The sequence below is a fragment of the Mastacembelus armatus genome, chromosome 4, assembly GCF_900324485.2.
Source record: "Mastacembelus armatus chromosome 4, fMasArm1.2, whole genome shotgun sequence".
Taxonomy (NCBI): Eukaryota; Metazoa; Chordata; class Actinopteri; order Synbranchiformes; family Mastacembelidae; genus Mastacembelus; species Mastacembelus armatus.
The window spans coordinates 19,599,071-19,618,801 of NC_046636.1; the positions used below are offsets into that span (position 1 = coordinate 19,599,071).

Consider the following 19,731-nt stretch of genomic DNA (forward strand, 5'->3'; position numbering starts at 1 on the left):
AAAGAGGTATCCACGCTTTGGAAATGATTGGGTTTGCAGGGATCTGTGCTTGGCTTGAGTCGTGAATGAAGGGGATGCGGTGCAGAGTGCGTACAGCCTCAGCGGATACTATGGGGGGTGGGTGGGTGGGGGGGATTTACTGTAGGCTATGTCAAGAGTCCAGCTGCGGTGGAGAAATGATTGCGGGATTACAGTTGTGATTGAGGAGAATCTTGGACGGACTGTGAACACAGATACAGTACAGGTAGAAACTGCATCACAGCAAAGCCGGTGTCAAAACTTATAGAGAACATTAATTAATAGAAACTAAGGAGAGGCTCTTGCAGTGAAATGGGAGGTGACAAAGGACACAATGTTTGTAAGTCTGGTGTAAGAAACTTTTTTATTTTTAATTCGGACACCAGCAAACATCCGCAGGTCTTACAGATGTTGCCACGTATGCTCATAAAGTGATTTATAGGCAGATTGGAACAATGTACACTTTTGGGTACATGGAGATTGCTGCATTGGGTGCTGTATAGTCAGCAGATTGCTGATTATTTGCTGTTTTGATTGACAATGAAATAATTTGTGCACCAGCTTTATAATTTATTGAACAGTCATATATGCATGTAGTGAGTGCGGAATGAATGACTGTAAAATCAGCTGATTGCATTAGGCTGCAATACTGTCCTTTGTTATAATGAGAAATGTGGTTGTGGCTTTGTGTAGTTTGTTGTGTATTATTTAGGTTGCATGGCAAAGGATATACAAAAAAATCTAAAATTACATTTGCTTTCATTTTAGACAAAAACAGTAAAGAAAGTGCAAAACTCAGCTGATGCAGTAATAAGAGCGTGCATGTCTCTGCAGGAATGGGCGATGGAATGTGCTACAACTTTGCCATGAGAGGTATTTGGGTCTGTGTCTTGCTTGTGAGCATCACCTGCTGTCTGAGGTAAGGAACTGACATTTGTACTCTAACTCTGTTAGGACAACATAAAAGCCACATTGATATAATTACACTTCTCAGCATTTAAAAATGCTTTTATGTTCAGCCTCTGCCAGGATGTAGCCGGAACTCCCAAAGAGGCCGAACTAAATGACAACATTACCATCTTCACACGCATCCTTGACGGGCTGCTGGATGGTTATGACAACAGACTCCGCCCTGGACTGGGAGGTAAGCTTACTGAAGACATATACTTCAGCCCCTGTGTTATATAGGGAATTAATACTGTCACACATATGCTACTGTAGGTGAGAACTGATGATGCCATTAAAGGGGACAAGGGGTGTTTCTCCTTGTACAAAAAGTTCTGTGTGTCCGCAGTTCGCACAGAGAACTGTAGTCTGCACTTCAGCATCTGTCCTCTGCTTATTCCAGACACACAAAATGTGTCTGTGTTCTTGAAGTGTTAACAAAGAGACAGGGTCAGCTGTTTGTTTCTCCACTAAGCATGATTTAATGCCACTGTGATGGCACAGAGAGGGTTCTGGTGTGACCTTGAAAAAGCCATTATTACTGTCATTAAACAGCAGCTCTGAGTAGGCAACAACTGAAAAGCTTGCAGCGCAAAGGGGAGATAAAAAGACAATAAATTGCTTCTATTCTACTGCTCTGTGATTTTAGTATTATAATGTTTTTTGAAACAGATCTCGACAGATAAACACCATTAAATGACTCTCCGCCATAAACCTGTTTGCACATATTAAAATGAAAATAAACGTTTACACTCTGTCAGCACTGCATCGGTCCAGCAGATGTTTGTCCTGAGGGTTTAGGACATGCTGCTTATGCTTCTGAAGTGTGTGCCAGTGAATGTAAAAATGGACTTACAGTAAAATCAGTTTATTCTTTATAGTCACCAACACATATCCAATTTTAAAGTCACTTGTTTAAGATCCTAAAAAAAGTCCTATATGCTCTTTGCGCATTGCATCATTAAATTCTCATCTTATTAATTCAAAAAGATCTAATTTGAATGAAGATTTATAACAATATAACAAATACCAGTGACTCGGAAGATATTATCACTAGGAGTCGCCAAGGTCGGAACTTTATAATCTGTACATATTGGATGTACATATCCAAATATATCCCCACAGCCATTAGACTTTTTAACATTAACTGTTGATATTGTATATAGTACAATTTTTTTGTAGAGTAAATATAAGAGCTGCTGGACAATCTCAACTTCCCCATGGGGGCTGAATAAAGTATCAATCTTACCTATAATCAAAGGACTGACACTACACTGCACTTTGACTTTGGACTGCAAACTTAAAAATCAGTCCAGATGTTAACATCTGCTGCTCAGGATGCTTGAAGGGACCTTTTCGTTTTGTATTCTCAAACAGGCAGTGTGGTAGACTGGATGATAAGCACATTAGAAAGTCAATTATTTTGTAATCTGCATGAGTACATAATCCTTTTAAATATCTGCAACTGAACCAATGTCATTAGATCATTAGAGCTGTTTACTTAGTACTTTTTAAGGCAGAATTCTTATTCACTTTTCTTATTTCTAAGTGGAAATTTGACCATCATTTTTAGAACATAGGTTATTCTGAATAATACTTGCACTAAAAGCTCAAAATATTTTATTGGTTCTTACAGAGAAGGTGACGGAGATCAAAACCAACATCTTTGTCACAAGCTTTGGTCCAGTCTCTGACACTGAAATGGTAAGAACCTCTTCTAATTAAGTTTTTTTTTTTGTTAATCCAAGGGAATCAGAAGATATAACATCTCCATGTAAACATAGCTTAAATAGGGCATAGATTTTTACATAATAGTACACTATCTGATCCTATAGAACTAAACATACTAAAAACCATGTTGAAATTCAGTGGGATTCCACATTACAATGTAAGATTGAAAATCAGACTATTTTAAATCAATCACCATACATATATGTAGTTTTCTGATCCAAACCTTTTAAAATAAAAACCTTGCATTTTTGCAGCTCTAAATAACAACATCCAATGCAACTGATTCTGCCTCACCAGCATCCTGATCTTGCATATACCATGTGTTTAAAAATGATTCCACATCAGATATATACCCTCTCTTGGACCTGTAACAGTCAGTAGTTTAATCATTTATTAACCGAAAAGTAAAAATAGTTACAAATCTTTAGATTGATTATTTAGTCATTTTTCAGGCAAAAAATTCCAACTAAATGATGCTTCCAGCTTCTCTAATGTGAGATATTTTCTTGGTCTTAAATTAGATTTATTTAAATTAATTTTATGTAAATTAATTTACACCACAGTATGTACAGAATGTACTGATGTTAAAATGCTTCTTTATCCTTAAACAGCAGCAATCCTTTGACTTTCATAACATTACTTTCTATATAGAATATTTCTTGGACTAAATAGTTCATATGTGTTGTGTTTTTTTTTTTTGCTCTACAGGAATACACTATTGATGTGTTTTTCCGTCAAAGCTGGAAAGATGAGAGACTTTGCTTCAAAGGCCCGATGGAGATGCTTCCCCTGAATAATCTCCTGGCTAGTAACATCTGGACTCCCGACACCTTCTTCCTTAATGGGAAGAAATCCATCGCCCATAATATGACTACACCTAACAAGCTACTGCGGCTGAAAGATGATGGCACTCTTCTCTACACCATGAGGTAAGCTCTCCCAAACCTGACCTTTATTCCTACATGCTGGGTTCTACAGGAGAATAAACATTTCTTTTTCAGTCAGTTTTACAACTATAACACTGACTCATAAAAATTTGACAAGATGTTGTATAATCCAATTAAAACTGGAGAGATTCCTAAAACCTCCATCAACCTTTAATACTTTTTCGGTAATGGTTTATGAGGCCCCTGCTGTGCTCATGCAGCCCACACACTCATACTACATGTCTCGATGGTGCTTTGATGCACTGATGCGTCATCATTGCTGTCCTCACGCTGTATACTGGAGGTCAGAGGAACTTGAGATGTTTACATGACCCAGTGCTCTGACACAGAGAATTGGGTGTTTCACTCCTCCTCCTCACCATTAACTGGTCTTCTATCATTAACTGTGATCACATTACAAAAATCTTTGCTTTGACAGAAACACAACAGGCTCTGTCCTATGTATTGCTCCAGCACTTAGTAAAAGTCTCCATTTCATTCACTGCAGTCTTTTCAAATGACACACAATCCTGTGCTATGGACAGGTGTAGAATATAGCTTGATTGCGGTTCCTGTTGCCCAAAGGTCACTTAGAAGTTCAAATCTTTTTGTAGTTACCAATCCACTCATTAGTGGTGTTTAGAATGGCTTATGGGTGGTTTTTATGACCAGCTCATTACAGTTTATACTGCAGAAGAAGACATTAAATCCTAGATAGAAAAATCTCATTTACAGCCACCTTCATTACAGAGCTGTGTCATCATCTTATCAGGACAATAAATCATCCAAATCAAATATTAACAAAGGAAGTTCGAGGAAATGGACATGGCTGCATGTCAAAAATGACTATTGATCCACTGCCTTTAAAATTGCTACAAATCTACTGTGCATTTGCTATCACTGCAAGCCATTAGACTGTGTTCTGGGAACAAGGCTATTAGAGAAACATTTTATGCATGCATTACTCTCCTACACTGGCTCTTCACAGAACAAGCAGTGCGCAGTACCATAGCTACTGTTCCATGAAAATGTTCCTCAGAGGAAAGAGTTTCGATCCAAGCAGTGCAAGTCTGGAAGTATATTTGAGACTCTTATAGTAAAACATAATAATTTTCTTTTAATCTGAAACATTATGTACCTGTGTGAAATAACATTGATGGAAAAGATTTATTTTTGTGTTCCAATGGGATAATATCATTATAGAGCATTAAGATTACCCAATATATTACACTATAAATATGTCCATATACTGAAAAGTCCCTTTGTAAAGGTAAGGCAAGCAAAACTAGACTATGTAACACACTGGTGACCTGAATATTACAGTGGTTTTACACTTTGATAATAATAAATTTAATGTTAGTAATTCACCTCAAATAAACATTGATTTATAAATGACAACACATTCTCCTTCAAACACTTAAACTATTGATATTGAAATTAATAAGAAATAATTACAGTCATTGGTATTGTGACTAAATGAAGAAAATACTTTGAATAAGTTAGTTTTCTTATTTTATATATATATATATATATATATATATATACAGCATATATACTCAGTATATGTGGGTTTAATTGTGTTATTTTATTCTGTTGGAATACATTAATGAGAAAAGCAGCAAATTCTTTCTAATTGAGAAAATTAGTCATTTTATGTTGATGAATAGTCTAATTACTAAAGCAACTAATGAGTTAATAGTTGCAGACAAATCCTGTGTTGATTGTCTAATCAATGAATACAAATCATTGCAGCTCTGATATTTTCTAATAGAGACATACAGTACAAATATTCTGTTTAGAAAATCAAACTAGATGGCAGAGATAACGAGTGCAGTGTAATCTAATTTAAGCTTTGCAAAGTGTTCCACCAGGGGGTGCTATATGACATCAGACAGTAAAATAATATGCTTTGTGATATCACATTGTGTATAATTTGATGATTTACACTCATGAGGATTTCTATTATCTTTCTCTGAGTTTACATGTCAAAGGCAGGTGTATGTAGATGTGGGTGTATGATCTGAATTATATGTATGCAATGTATTACTATAATATAATATAAAGTATTATCAAGATTAGAAAATATACTCAGATCATTATGTTTATTAAAGCATAACATACTGTAAAAATATGAAGTCTTGCACACAAAAGATTACTTAAACTTAAGTATCAAGTACTCATATTTAAATCTGTGGGTATCTCTGAGTATTCTAAGTGCAGCCAGCAGAGGACAATGTTAGATAAGGCTGTGTGATTTGTCGCCCTGTGGATGGTTAGTGCTAACACATTCAACCCACTACATGAGCTCATTTTCAGTTTAGTTTCCAATAAAGCTTTGGTTAAGCTTTAGTGCAGCTCTACAGGCAGGTGGCAGCCCTATTCCATAAAAAATGCTCAGCTGTTTTCTCAACTCATTTTCAAGCTTACAGCACACAGCAGCATCATTCTTCCTAGATAGGTATCATCACGGTCCCTCTGGTGGCTCATTTCCTTATTGCTCAGTGTTGGGAAAATAACACAAACACTAATGAAGACAAACTGATTTTGATTAGTTAAGGGCTATATATAAAATTGGTCTCATCGAAAAGAAAGCAAATTATTTATAATAAGGAGATATGTTAATTTGTGGAAATGGTGATGATAGTGATGATCACTTAGTCAATTTTTTTTCTGATTGTCGATGTCTGACTTCTCTTCCAGACTGACCATATCAGCAGAATGCCCCATGCAACTGGAAGACTTCCCAATGGATGCCCATGCTTGTCCTCTTAAATTTGGGAGCTGTGAGTAAACAAATCTCTAAGCAAATGCTAAGAAACTACACAATAGCATTAAATACTGCAGGGAAGCCTACAGTGTAAATGTTTTATGTTAGCAATCTAGACAGCAGTGACAAATGAACACGTGTTACAGTACCAAACCTTTCTAAGAGCCTGTGAGGGTAGTAGTGAGAACAGTGGCATGTGGCTTTGTCATGACATTTGTTCCATAGATTTCAATCCATGCACACAGTGTTGGCTGTACCTTGCTGTGTTTGGCTGCCCATGTCCCTCAGGTGCAAAGCTATTTTTGTGGTGGTGCAGGAGATAGTCATGAAGACACTGACACACTGCTCCTGATTAAGCCATTAATCAATATGTCAGGGCTGCTTTCCTCTACCCTTCACCACCTCAGCTACATTTAATAGGAAATATCTGAAACACATAGTGTAAACAACTAGGGGCACACACGCACGCACACACGTGCGCGCGCGCACACACACACACACACACACACACACACACACAGACACACAGACACACACACACAGAGACCAAACAAATCGCTTACTACCAAGGTAACCTTTAAAAGTCCAATGCAACATATGGCATGTGCATAGCTAAAACACACTTGCAGCGTGTGCATATCCTTCCTCTGGACTTGTTAGGTTGCATCACACACCTACAGTGCAACAAAAATATCTGGGGAGATCCTATCACGTAGGCATAAGATTAGCAATTAAGGTCTTCCCTGACACTGATGAACGGAGAGTTATCTCAGGGCTCAGCACTAAGGCATCTAAGGCGAGCTGTCGTGACGTGTAGCCACGCCCATGTTTGCTTTAACTCAACCCCCTACTGACACCAGGCATGGGGATATTTAGAGCTGTTAAGAGAAGCATCGGCTTCCATGCTATCTGTTGTCTATTAACTTACCAGGGAGTCAAGAAAGTCAAAACCTACTGGAATTAATTATAGGAAGTTTACTTACAGATGTCTTTACCTGGTATACTTTAGATTCAGTAACTGAGACTCAGCATTTTTTTTTTTTTATCCCTGCAAGAACAGAAAACATATGAAGTGGTTTTTATCTGCTAATTTTTATGCACATTTTCAGCTTAATTTGCACACAAATCAACTTGAGTTGATTTGATTTGCACAAATGAAGAGAAAGGGTGTGAAATTGTAACGGAAACAGTCAGTGATAAATCAGGAACGGTAATTCATGTTAATTTACATTCTCTATTCTTGACTTTCTGAAAAAATTGTTTGGAAAACATGTTTCTAATAGAGCAAAGAGAGAGCGTTATCCCCTGTATTACAACAGACTTTACTGCACAAGATTTAACAAAGCTATGAGATGCTTACTGAAGAATGAGAAGCACTTTGTTGACCATAAAATTACTTTTAAAGCTGAGGTGACTATAAAAATACTGCCCAAACAAGGTTATGAACTGTAAAAGTTCCCTTGGTGTGGTACTATAAATATATGCTCCATTTCCATTAACCCTAGCTAATCCTTTTTCCTAACTGACAGCATTTACCCCCAAGCTCAAAGCTGTGAAACTGGCAGTGCACCTGTCATTTGTTGTTGTGTTAATCACGGTGTATGGTGAAATATGTAAATATCCTTTAATGGCACAGAATATGTGATTTACAGCTATTAGCAGCTATTATTTGCTCAGCCTGTACAAAAGCAATATGTAAAAAATAACATGTTGTGATTTTAATCTTTATATTTAGTGGCCAGGTCGCTGTTTTACCCTGTTTCCACCCCTTGTTCTAACATGACGTACCCCTGGTTGTTAGCTTCTCATTTAGTTGACAGACATGAGCATGATGTCAATCTCTATGTCTAGTAAGACTATTTTCCAAAATTTCCTTTTCTTTAAACCCAATACTGAAGTTTAAAGAAAATGTATTCAGTGTAACAACTTATCTTATGTGTCTTATTTTGAGACACTGTTGACTCAATAGGCATCACAGCTTTTTTTTTTTAAAGTGTGCCTTGTGTGCAAAATGCTTATACATTTTTCCAGTCCATATATCTCTTTGCACTTAATGATGGACACTTGGGCAGGAATTTAAGACATGCTATTTAATCATTCCCAACAGCCGGAGCAAGGGCAACTATTCATTTAGAAGTGTTATGAAATAGCCTGTGGTGGAATGAAAGAAAGGGCACACAGCAGAAGAAACATCTGAAACAAGGCAGAAATCTGGGGGAAAACTACATGTCTGCACAGTCACTTTGGCTTATAAATCAATTTGTCCTTAGTGCCACCAAACAAAGTATCACACAGTCTGACCAGGATCAAACTTCTGCATTTTCCTTCAAAATCCAGCCTCAGTGAAAATCAAACTTAGATGTTATCGCTGCAAGTATTGTATTACTTTAACAAATGGGATGAAGTACTGACATTATCATAGTTTAGTTCAATTCAGGATGACCTATAATGATCAGCACTCAAACTATATCTTCAACATGCCTGCCATCTTTGTTTTAGAGATATATTTGACCACAAGAAAGGTGTAGGTTAACGCTGGCAAAAAGGGTTCCTTGCTAAAATTTCCAGAACAGATAAAACAGTGGTCTAATTCACAAATGCATCAGAAAACCATGATTCTCCACACTGAAACTTAAGTAATTAGCCACTGGCATAAAGAGACAAATGAGTTCATATGCGGTCTGATTTAGGTTTGCCTCATAGATTTAATATACATTTATTTCACATGAACTTTAGTTTTTCTTTTATTTTTTCTTTTATTTATGTTTATACACCACTAATTACCACTATATATACCACTATATATGTTTTTGGTTTAATCCATATATAGAAACCAAAGTCTAAAAATGAATAGCTGTGGTTTTATACACAGAACTATTTCTTTGCCAGAAACAGTGACAGTTACTGGAGCGGTGCCATCACAGTGAGGCTTCCACGCTACCAGCTAAAACTATAAAAGACATATAATAAAGTTATTTAAAGGTATATTATAAATTCACATATAAATTCACATAACATGTTACTTTTTCAACTCAATCATAAATTTGAGGTCAGAGCTCCTTACAAGGTATTACTCCTTGAATTTACAGTATTTCAAGTCTTCCGTCTTTATTCTTCACTGAATTTCAAGAAATGACTTCACAGATTGTCAGAACTCGATATGTTAAACTCTAAATGTAGAAATGCTTGATAACCTGATTCCTTTTATTTATTTTCCATATCGACATGTCTTTTTCCATCCGCCCAGTATATTGTAGTCTAACCCATTTAACCAAACTATATAACCCTGAGACTTTGAATAAACTGATTTAAAGACCATTTTTTAATGGTACTTTTAAAGCAATGAGTAGGTAAACTATTACATAATATGCCTTTTTCTTTTCATCTGTATCAAATCAAATCAAATGTGGTCTTGATCTACAGACAAAGCTACACTTTACTCATTCAGTGTTTCTTTCTAAAAAAAAAAAATCTGCTCATGCACACATGTCCTGCACAGACTTGTTTGAAACAAAGCGGAGTGTCTGAGATGATAATCCACAGCCCGGTTGATGCGGGACAGACTAAATTGCTGTCAAGTCTTCTAACACCATAGTTGCTGGATTAATGCAACACCGTTAGACTGAACACTGCACTGCATTACAACTGAGAGAGATAGACACACACAGCCTCGGCACGTATGTGTGAGGTTTGTGCTACTGTACGAATGAGTGGGACTCTTTTATTTTGCAGGGCTTTCAGGTTTTCACAGTGGATTTGAATGTATTAAACACTGTGCACGTATTCAGAGTGTACTGAAAAGCATCACATATGAAAGAGGCAGAGAGGTAGACATTGGTGTGCCTGTGTTGTAAGAAGAGATTCACATGCAAATCCAGCTACTTTGGATCGAGGAACAGAGTTCTTTGAGACCCAGTATATGTTGTGTTCACACCACTGCAAAAATTTTATGTCTTAGTTCACTGTCAACAAATGTCCTGAAGAGACCAAAGTGTGACAGAGTGACATGCTGGTATTTCCTAGTTATGATCAATGAAAGTGCATTTTAATTGTTAACAAATCTGGCACTATGTTTTTCATGTCTATCAGCTCTATGTGTGCACAGGACATGCTTTTCTCTAAGTGCTGTGTTAATAAACTAAAGAATAGCAAAATAACTCAACCACATTAGTTTATCTGCTTAAGAATGACCCTTTATATCTGAGTTCAGAGGGGAACCAAGTACACCACAGTCCCGGCCTCCTGTGAGCAGACATGACTAAAAACAAAACTCTTACATAATTGTGTTCACATAACACGTTACTTATCAAACTCATCTTTGTTTGAGGGAAAGTAACAACAAAAGCTCACAGTAAACATGGAAATAATCAAGTGAACATGCACTGAGAGAAGAGGACATTGACATGTTTTCTATTTAAGCCACTGCCCTCGAAATATGTCTGTGCACAGGACAGGTGTGCGTATATGCAGATGCTAAGGGTTTTTGTTTTTGACAATGACATTCTCTCCATTTGTCAGACCGTTTCATCCAAAGTTGACTGACACAAATCAGGAGCAGTTTGAGCTTCAGTGTCGTGGTTGATGACAAGCTGACTGTAAATCTGATCACAGAGGAGTTGTACCACCAACCCCCAATTAATTAGAGTCTTTAATTATACTAGAGGAGAATCTGTATTTATAGCTTTAGTTTAGCTTAATAGATTCATGCTACACTCTAGTTCACACAGTGACATACTGTATGTACATTTTAAGTAGAATAATTAAAAGCACTGGTAACAAAGCAGTGCTCCAATTTCTGTGAGGCACGTTCTTTTAATTGTGGAAATTAAAACACTGAACAGAAACAGAAGAACAGAAACAGGGTGTTTTACTTTTCTGCATCAAAAAGTGATTGAAAAAAAAAAAAACCTTTTCTGCCAGTTGACTTATCATTACATCAACTATGACTCTATCAGGATAAGAAAAAAGCTTTATGTGTGTTCCCTAACATCAGCTATAGCTATACATCTGTTATTGTTAATTTGTGAATCTGTTGTCTTGTTTTCCTAGATGCGTATCCAGTATCGGAGGTGGTCTACACATGGACTCAGGGAGCAGCCAAGTCAGTGGTAGTGGCAGAGGAAGGCTCTCGACTCAATCAGTATCACCTGATTGGTCAGACAGCAGGGACAGAGGACATCTACACCAGCCGAGGTTAGTAAAGCAAGGCCAAACTTTCACCCGACGGCAGGCGACCAGGATGGATTACAGATATCATACACGCAACCGTTTAGATCTATAGCTTGAATTCCCGTTCTTTTCCCCTTACACACCAGTCATATACAGCTGCTTCGGGCAGGACCAGAGATGTTTAGCCCCCACCTCCACACTACTATTCAGCTGATTATTATTACAACGTGCGCCATCCAAATGTGTAATGAGAAAAAAATGTTTTCAGATCAAGTGGGATATAGACAATAAATAAATCACAAGGATTTGAGAACACCCCCTCACCCCCCCTCACACACACACACACATAACCAGCTGTCCCTCACCCAAGAGAGAGGGTGGGCAAAAAAAAAAAAAAAAAAAAAATCACTTATCTGTGGTTTGAGCCACAGGGTCTGTAGGGTTAATCCGTACGCAGGCCCATCAGTTGTGCTTTTACTGAGTGATGTCACAGCTCAGTGGTTGGCTGCTGCAGCAGAGACACGTGGGGAGGGACTGAACGGCATCTGTTTAATTCTCTTATGTAAAGAAGTATAATAATACATTTCTGCTGCTTGTTGGTGGTGAGTGTATTACAGGGGAGGCGTTCCTATAGCTGTAATGTATACAGTGATTGTTGCTGTATCCTGTCAGAGACTGATGTGATGTGTTTACCCTGGATAATGTACAGCATGAGAACGAGACATGTACACACTGGAAGGCTGCTATGATGGTTTTTATGCAGCAGGAGAACTTTGCTCAGGCTGTTTGAGGACCGAGACTCAATTTACTGAACAAGCTGAGATAAATACACAAGTTTTCTTAGCGTAACTCTGTTACCGTCCTGTACTGCTCTCACCCGTTAAACATGACACACAGAGCCAACCTGGCCTTATTTAGCATTGCTAATCTGAGGTACAAACCCTCTTTAACAAGCCAAGAATAGCTCAGCAAAGAGCTCACACTGGAGAGATGTGACCTTTGACCTTGCAGGTTAAGCTAAGAAAATTAAATATAGATGCAGGAATTGATAATCATGGCCAAACCTTTACTTCACCACATTACTCATATCAGATTAGGAAGTGACAAGGCTCAACAGATGGTTTTCATCTGTACTTACCAGTTGACCAACATAGCCGCATTGTTCTCCGCTATGAATGGCAGCTCTCCACAGACGCTCCAAAAACCAAACAATGAAATGCACCACAACCGCATTTTTTAATCACGCCTTGGAGATTTCCATCCACTTCCGAGCCCAGCATACAGTCAGACCAGAGTGAGGTTCCCCCGGCCACACCACCACAAAGCAGGGCTGCTGGTTAGTACTCCTCGAAGGGAAGGCAACACAGCTGCCCTTTTCATTAAGGACATGATGCTTGTCGGAGCATCCAACAGACCATCCAAACTTCTCCTCTCAGCTCCACTCTGCTGCACTCATCTGTGCACCTGGTTGTAATCACCGCTGATCCAGGTCTGTTTTAGACTCCAGCTCTGGCAAGGCGAGGATGTATGTCCCCAATCAAGTGTGGCCCGGCCTGATTGAATGGGATGGACTGTCTGCTGCGCACACACACCAACACCCACGTTAGAAAGAGAGAGAGCGAGACAGAGAGAGTAAGAGAGAGAGAGTGTCTGAGAGTGAGAGATATACAGGATGCAGATTGTGACAAGGGATTAGTGAGACAGAAAAATCCGATTTTGCCAGGAGAAAGCAGCAGTCATCTGTGGATTTTCTATAGTTTATCAGACTCTATGGCTCGACAGGATTTCTGAGACAAAAAACGTCAAATGCAATCTTCAGTTGGTTAGTAGGATGTGATGGTTTTGCCACCAACCTGTTCCTCAATAATTTAACTCACACTATCACATTTGGTGAAGTCTGTTGAGTAAATTTGTTAAAGCCCTTAATCTCAGTTACAGTCCAAGACGACTTCACCCACACGCCCACATTTTAGTGTTAGATGATGACTGACATAAAAAAAAATGACACCAGCATACCTCTAAATATAGCCCCCCAGGAAGCACAAACCACAGCAAAGACTTTGAGAAGAATCTCAGAGCGAAGAATCAGTCTTTAAAAAAGGTTAGAGAAAGGATGTTAGCATCTTATCAGTCAGCTGGAACAGCTTCCCCTACTGCTGCACAGTGGGATGAACCAAGACAGGTGGATTTATAATGACCTTATGAGTGCAAAAATATTCACAAAGAGTTTGACACAGTATCATATAAATTATTTGGTTATTTTTTAAGTTCCATGTAGTTTAAATTCATTTGTGCTTTCAAACCTTAGCGTCACAGCCACACACATAGTTTTCTTGTACTGTTTTCAAATTTAACAATGTAACCAAATTTTAGCAATAATGGATGACACAATATTCACAAATCATGTTTTTACTCTAGCGGACTTTCACCTAAACAGTGTGGCTGGCAAAATGATGAGAGTCGTCTATCATCCCGACAGCCACTTCCAAGATTTGATAACTGGAAAGGGTCAGTGCCAGGCACTTAGTCCTTGTGTCACAGTACTAACAATTACTGTGTGTAGGTTTATTCATTGCTGGTTTTGGTCTCTTCATTCTTGTTTGCCAAAGAGCAGTTGCATCTGACATATCTTTTGTCCCCTGTTGAACGAATACTAATTTAATACTATTTTGAAACTTTCTATTTCAAACAGTTTTGGTCCAAATACACATAAAGGGTGCAGAATTCTGCGACCTAAGGCATGTAGTCTTCTGATACACATGTAGGTCTTTTTTGTATCAAATCATACACTACACCACCATCATTCCTTCAGCATCACTGTATGCGTTGCTGTGTTTTACTAAGATTTCTAAATTCCACACCTCTTCTGTTCTGGTGTTCTCTTCAGGTCAATACACGGTAATGATGGCTCACTTCTACCTAAAGAGGAAGATTGGCTACTTTGTCATCCAGACCTACATGCCTTGCTTCATGACTGTAATCCTCTCACAAGTTTCCTTTTGGCTCAATCGAGAGTCAGTACCAGCACGGACTGTCTTTGGTGAGTTTGGAGCTCTATAACTTCAGAAATAACTTGATGAATGCTTCTTTTTTTTTTACACAGTGTAAGCATGCCAAAATATGCCTGTTAAATGCCTGCAGTGTTTTCAACCTTATTTGTGCTTAATAAACAAACATGAAATTGTTGAAATGTAAATTGAATGAAACCACAGCAGCATAATTCTATTCCTGCTGCACCATCTGTCTGCAATACTCTGATACGTTCCCTGCTTTTACTGTGACTCGATCTGTTGAAATAAAAACACGACAGCACATCTGGTTAGTAAAACTGACCCACTATTCTCCACCACCAGGTGTGACCACAGTGCTCACCATGACCACTCTGAGCATCAGCGCCCGAAACTCGCTGCCTAAAGTGGCTTACGCTACGGCCATGGATTGGTTCATAGCAGTGTGCTATGCCTTTGTCTTCTCTGCCCTCATTGAATTTGCCACAGTTAACTACTTCACCAAGAGGAGCTGGGCTTGGGATGGAAAAAAGGCAATGGAGGCCCAGCAGCCCAAGGTTTGTCTGTGTGCTTTTGTTTATAAATACAAACAAGTACATTGGGGACCGAACCATTCTGGGGACTAACAACTGTTCATTATGACTTCATTTTTGTTGGCAGATATCATGCAGATATCATAAATGACGAAACATGTCATGTCAGAGTTAGTGTCCTTAAACATCCAGATTCTGTTTGAAAAATAAACAGAAACAGTAGGTATGATTCACTGTCCCATGATTTCACCCAACAAGTAAAAATCTCTCACAGAAAGTTTAAAGCACAACTGTAGCTATCATGACATGTTAAATGACTATTTTTACTCATACAGCAGAGAAAGGATTGTTTTGGAGTTGCATATCTTGCCATATGACAAATCTAAGCCTTTTCTGGTTTTCGGGTCTGTAGTAGGGCTGAACCTATCGATCATTTTTGGTGTCGAGTATTCTACCGTATATTTCAGCGATAAGCTGGACTAATCGGATAAAATTGACTTTTGCATTTTTAAACAATAATACTATTGTGTAAACGACATGTTACCGTAAAATGACGTTACCTTGTGTCGGCCCCACTGGGTGAGCAGGTCTGGTTCACAACCAGATGTTTTCTGTTCAGATGTTGAAGCGTTGTCAAAGTGTTGTAGTGGTTCTCCAGTTCTACTTTACAATACACGCATTGCACCGTGTTGTCATCTTATTTACGTTTTAAATGATCCCAAACTTTGGACATTTTCTGCCTTTTACGGACGTTTTCGTTCTCTGCTATAGCGCCAACTTTTGATACTGAAATGCGTTGTGCAACAGTGATTATGGTCCGTGTGGAACAATGATCCCTCTGCGAAGCAATGATCCCTAGGTCTGATAACGCAAGTGATAGTAATTAAAAGAATTTGCCTCGAGTATTTTTGGTAATCGAATTAATCGATTTACTCGAGTATTTAGTGCAGCCCTAATCTGTAGATGCCAAATGCTTCATTATGTTTACTAGCAAGTTAGTAAAAGTTCTTTTTCTGTTGTTGGTGAGCTTTTAGAGATTTGTTTGCATAAAGCAGCAGCCTCCTGCATATGGACACTTGGTTGATTAGGTCACATTAAAGTTGCAGGCTGTAAATCCAAAACAATGTACTACAACAAGATAAAAGGCTCCCTAGAGGTGAGGAAAACTGTAGAGAAGGTTATAATTCTTTGTGCTTGTCACTATGATCAAAAACCTCATACCTAGTTATTTCATCAGTTGTTAATAATAATATTGATTAATGAAGTTTTAATCAGTAAAAACTGTTACAATTACAAAAGAGGGAAGCACTGTTAACTCACAGCAGAAAGGTTCCTGGTTCAAAACCCAGTAGGGGCCTTTCTATGTGGAATGTGTTTCTCCAGGTACTCTGGTTTCCTCCCACAGTCCAAAAACATGTACGTCAGGTTGATTGGTGACTCTAAATTGCCCATAGGAGTGAGTGTGAGTGTGTGAGGTTGTTTGTCTCTATGTGGCCCTGTGATGGACTGGTGACCTGTCCAGGGTGTACCCCTGCCTTTCACCCAAAGACAGCTGGGATAGGCTCCAGCAGGTCCCTGTGACCCTAAAGAGGAATAAGCAGGTATAGCAAAGATGGATGGATGGATGGATGGATGGGAGTTACATGCAGTGCTGTTTTCCAGGTTGTAAATTTACCAGTTAATATCACAACAGCTCTAAACTCTACTGTGGCTTGAGGATATATCACTAAACAGTCCCATACTGACTTCAGTTCCCCTTCCTTTCTTTGCTTCTCTATTTTAATCTCTAGTGTGTTACCTCCATATAGCAAAAGAGATGTTAGTTCTGGAAAAGAGGAGTGAAAAAGTTCATGTCACACATGATAATAAAGTGAAAGATGAATTAGGCAAGATGTAGAAGTCAAAGCATGGTGGATCAATAACTTCACAGCTCGGTCTGCCAGCACTGTGGCACATTGCCAGTTCATTATTCCCCAAGGACGCAGAATGCCACTTTCAACCTTCACTGGCCATCTTTTTTTGTTCTCTTTGTGTTTGTGCCTGTGTTATTAATGAACCATTTTATTACATTCAGTAAATGTGCAGCACCATTTTTGGCCCAAGTTAAGTGTACACACACTCAACTCATACATTTTATTACTTCTCCACAGAAAAAAGACCCTTTGGCTCTGTCTAAAAAGCCAAACAACACCTGTCCAGCCGGTGTGAATTATACAACCAACCTTACAAAGGACGCATCCATCGCCACCATTTCAAATAGCACAGCTGTTCAACTCAAACCCTCTGAAACCAAGGCTCCTGATCCCAAAAAGACTTACAACAGCGTGAGCAAGATTGACAAGATGTCCAGGATAGTGTTCCCGGTGCTGTTTGGAACCTTCAACCTGGTGTACTGGGCCACATATCTCAACAGGGAACCAGTGATCAAAGGAGCTGTGTAAGCAGAGTCGTCTATCAGCCACTTCAAGATTTGATAACTGGAAAGCAATCAAAAAACAGTGCCAGGCACTTAGTCCTTGTATCACAGATGTGTTTTTAGGTCATTGAATTATATTGCATGTGTGTCGCTTCAGGAAAATGTTGCCATGTTTGCCTTGAGTTTGTACATGTAGGATTGACAAGTTTTCCTTTATTTCATTTTAGACCTCAGTCTGATTAGTTTCTGCCAAATTCTGATAGTCTGAAATTTTTAGCATTTGGCATTTATATTTTCTCCTTGAGTCTACAGTAGGTGATGGTACAGCAAGGCCAAATGCTATGCAAAACAACATTTTTACTGTTAGTAGTCAAAACCGGCTTTTATCTTTGTAACTTACTTTGTACAAATGGGCTGGAGGTCCAGGCATGCGAGGCTGGGCCCGGGCACATGGAACTTTGCTTCCTTGTCAAAAGCAGATAGCCATGCTAAATGTGTTGCCTTCAGAGTGTGAGAACTCATTACAAATGCACTGAAATTTCCTGCTATAACTTTTTCAGAAGCCAGTTTTAACACATTAAATAGTTGACTCTTTTGCTCTTTTTTGCTACTTTTCTGGATTTAGAATGGCCAGTTTTCCATTATATGTTATTTTTCTGTTTATGTCGAGATTAAACAGGGACAGATTTCAAGCTAAAGTGATAGTGGCAGCTTCTGTTTCCAGGTCACCATGTTAAGAACTCCTGTATGTATGTACATAAGGTCATAGCTGAAGAATATGTATATATGCCCTGCTTTTAGAAAAGCATCACTAAGGCAGTAAGGTCAAGCTTCTATGTTATGCATATACAGCAACACAGTGTTACTCTAGTCTAGTGCTTCAATGATTGGATATTGAGAAATAGAGCAGAATAGCTTGAGCTTTTGCAATTATGTCAGAATATACAATGCTTTTTTTTTAACATTTTGTTTTTTAGATAAATTTGTTGTTTCTATAATCTTTGATGATAACTTGGGATTATTCTCGGTAAATGTTTGGTTTTAGGTACATTTAAAGTAACTTCTGTGACTGATTTGATCTTATGAGAAAGTAAGTCACAATGACAAAGTTATTGACTTTTGACCTTTATCATTTGAAATCTTGTTGCTGTTTGTTATTTTTAGGGTTTCAAGCAAATACGTAACATATTAACAATATTTGGGAATTACACTTTCTTAATGAGGTTTGGGGAGAAGACTGACACACTGACCCCCATACATGAAGCTACCCTCAGTCACCGGTTAGCTTAGTCTATCTTAATGTCCCGAAATAGGTACATTTATTATAGGAATACTTTTTGGTAAATGTACGTAGTGCTGCTTAGATGAGAGTGAAATGATAAAATCTTTGCCACTGTCATGTCTGTACTTGAAAAAGGGGACAGAGCTAGCCTAACTTTGTTTTTTTTACAGATTAAAGGAATGAGGATTAGGGTTACATAGGCATTATGTGTTAGCAATGACCTGAGCCAGGCTAGCTTTTTCTTCGTTTCCAGTAATTATGCTAAGCTAAGCTATGCTAAGCTAAGCTAAGCTAAGCATTTCCTGCCTGTAGCATCATGTTTAGCATACAGATATGACAGTGGATATCGGTCTTCTTCCTTTAACTGTCAGCAAGAGCGTGAATAAGTGTATATACCACGAGCTCTTCTAGAGTCACCGTTCTCCCACACACTGTAGCTTCAAGGTTTTCCTGATACCCACTGCAAAAAGCTGCATGCACTACAGCTACACCAGCTACATTCCACAGTTAGATTTTAAACTTCTTGTCTCTATAGCTAAAGAATGAACATTTTACATTTGACTGTGATTCACACATGTGACTTTATGCCGTTTACATACGGCCTGCCACTATATAATAAGTTTATGTGCATTCGTTGTATTATATTATTACGTTTAAGTATCATCGGCTGTTCTTTAAATGCAAATATCAAAAGCAATAAATAATGCTCAGTAATAAATAAGTTTTGGCTTATATATTATCTTGTGACCTTCATTTTGTTAATGTTTTTTTTTTGTCCAGGTTTTATCCTTTTGGCAATAGTCTTTTTCTATATATGGCTATACTTAGATTAATTTTGGCCCTGGCTCCTCCCCTTTTTGGAAGCACAGTGCTCTCTGACCACACTTAATGTGTCTATTTATTTTATTTAAAATATCTTTTTCACAGTGGTACAGA

At 38.3% G+C, this 19,731-nt stretch overlaps 1 protein-coding gene across 1 annotated transcript; it reads left to right on the top strand.

The window, feature by feature from the left end:
• Positions 1–839: 839 nt before the first annotated feature.
• gabra5 (gamma-aminobutyric acid type A receptor subunit alpha5) lies at positions 840–18,002 on the top strand. The gene is made up of 9 exons (XM_026305266.1): positions 840–937; positions 1,038–1,162; positions 2,600–2,667; positions 3,403–3,623; positions 6,321–6,403; positions 11,437–11,580; positions 14,444–14,596; positions 14,910–15,121; positions 17,248–18,002. Exons 1-9 carry the CDS (start codon positions 855–857, stop codon positions 17,536–17,538), a joined length of 1,380 nt encoding a protein of 459 aa, XP_026161051.1. The 5' UTR covers positions 840–854; the 3' UTR covers positions 17,539–18,002.
• Positions 18,003–19,731: the final 1,729 nt, after the last annotated feature.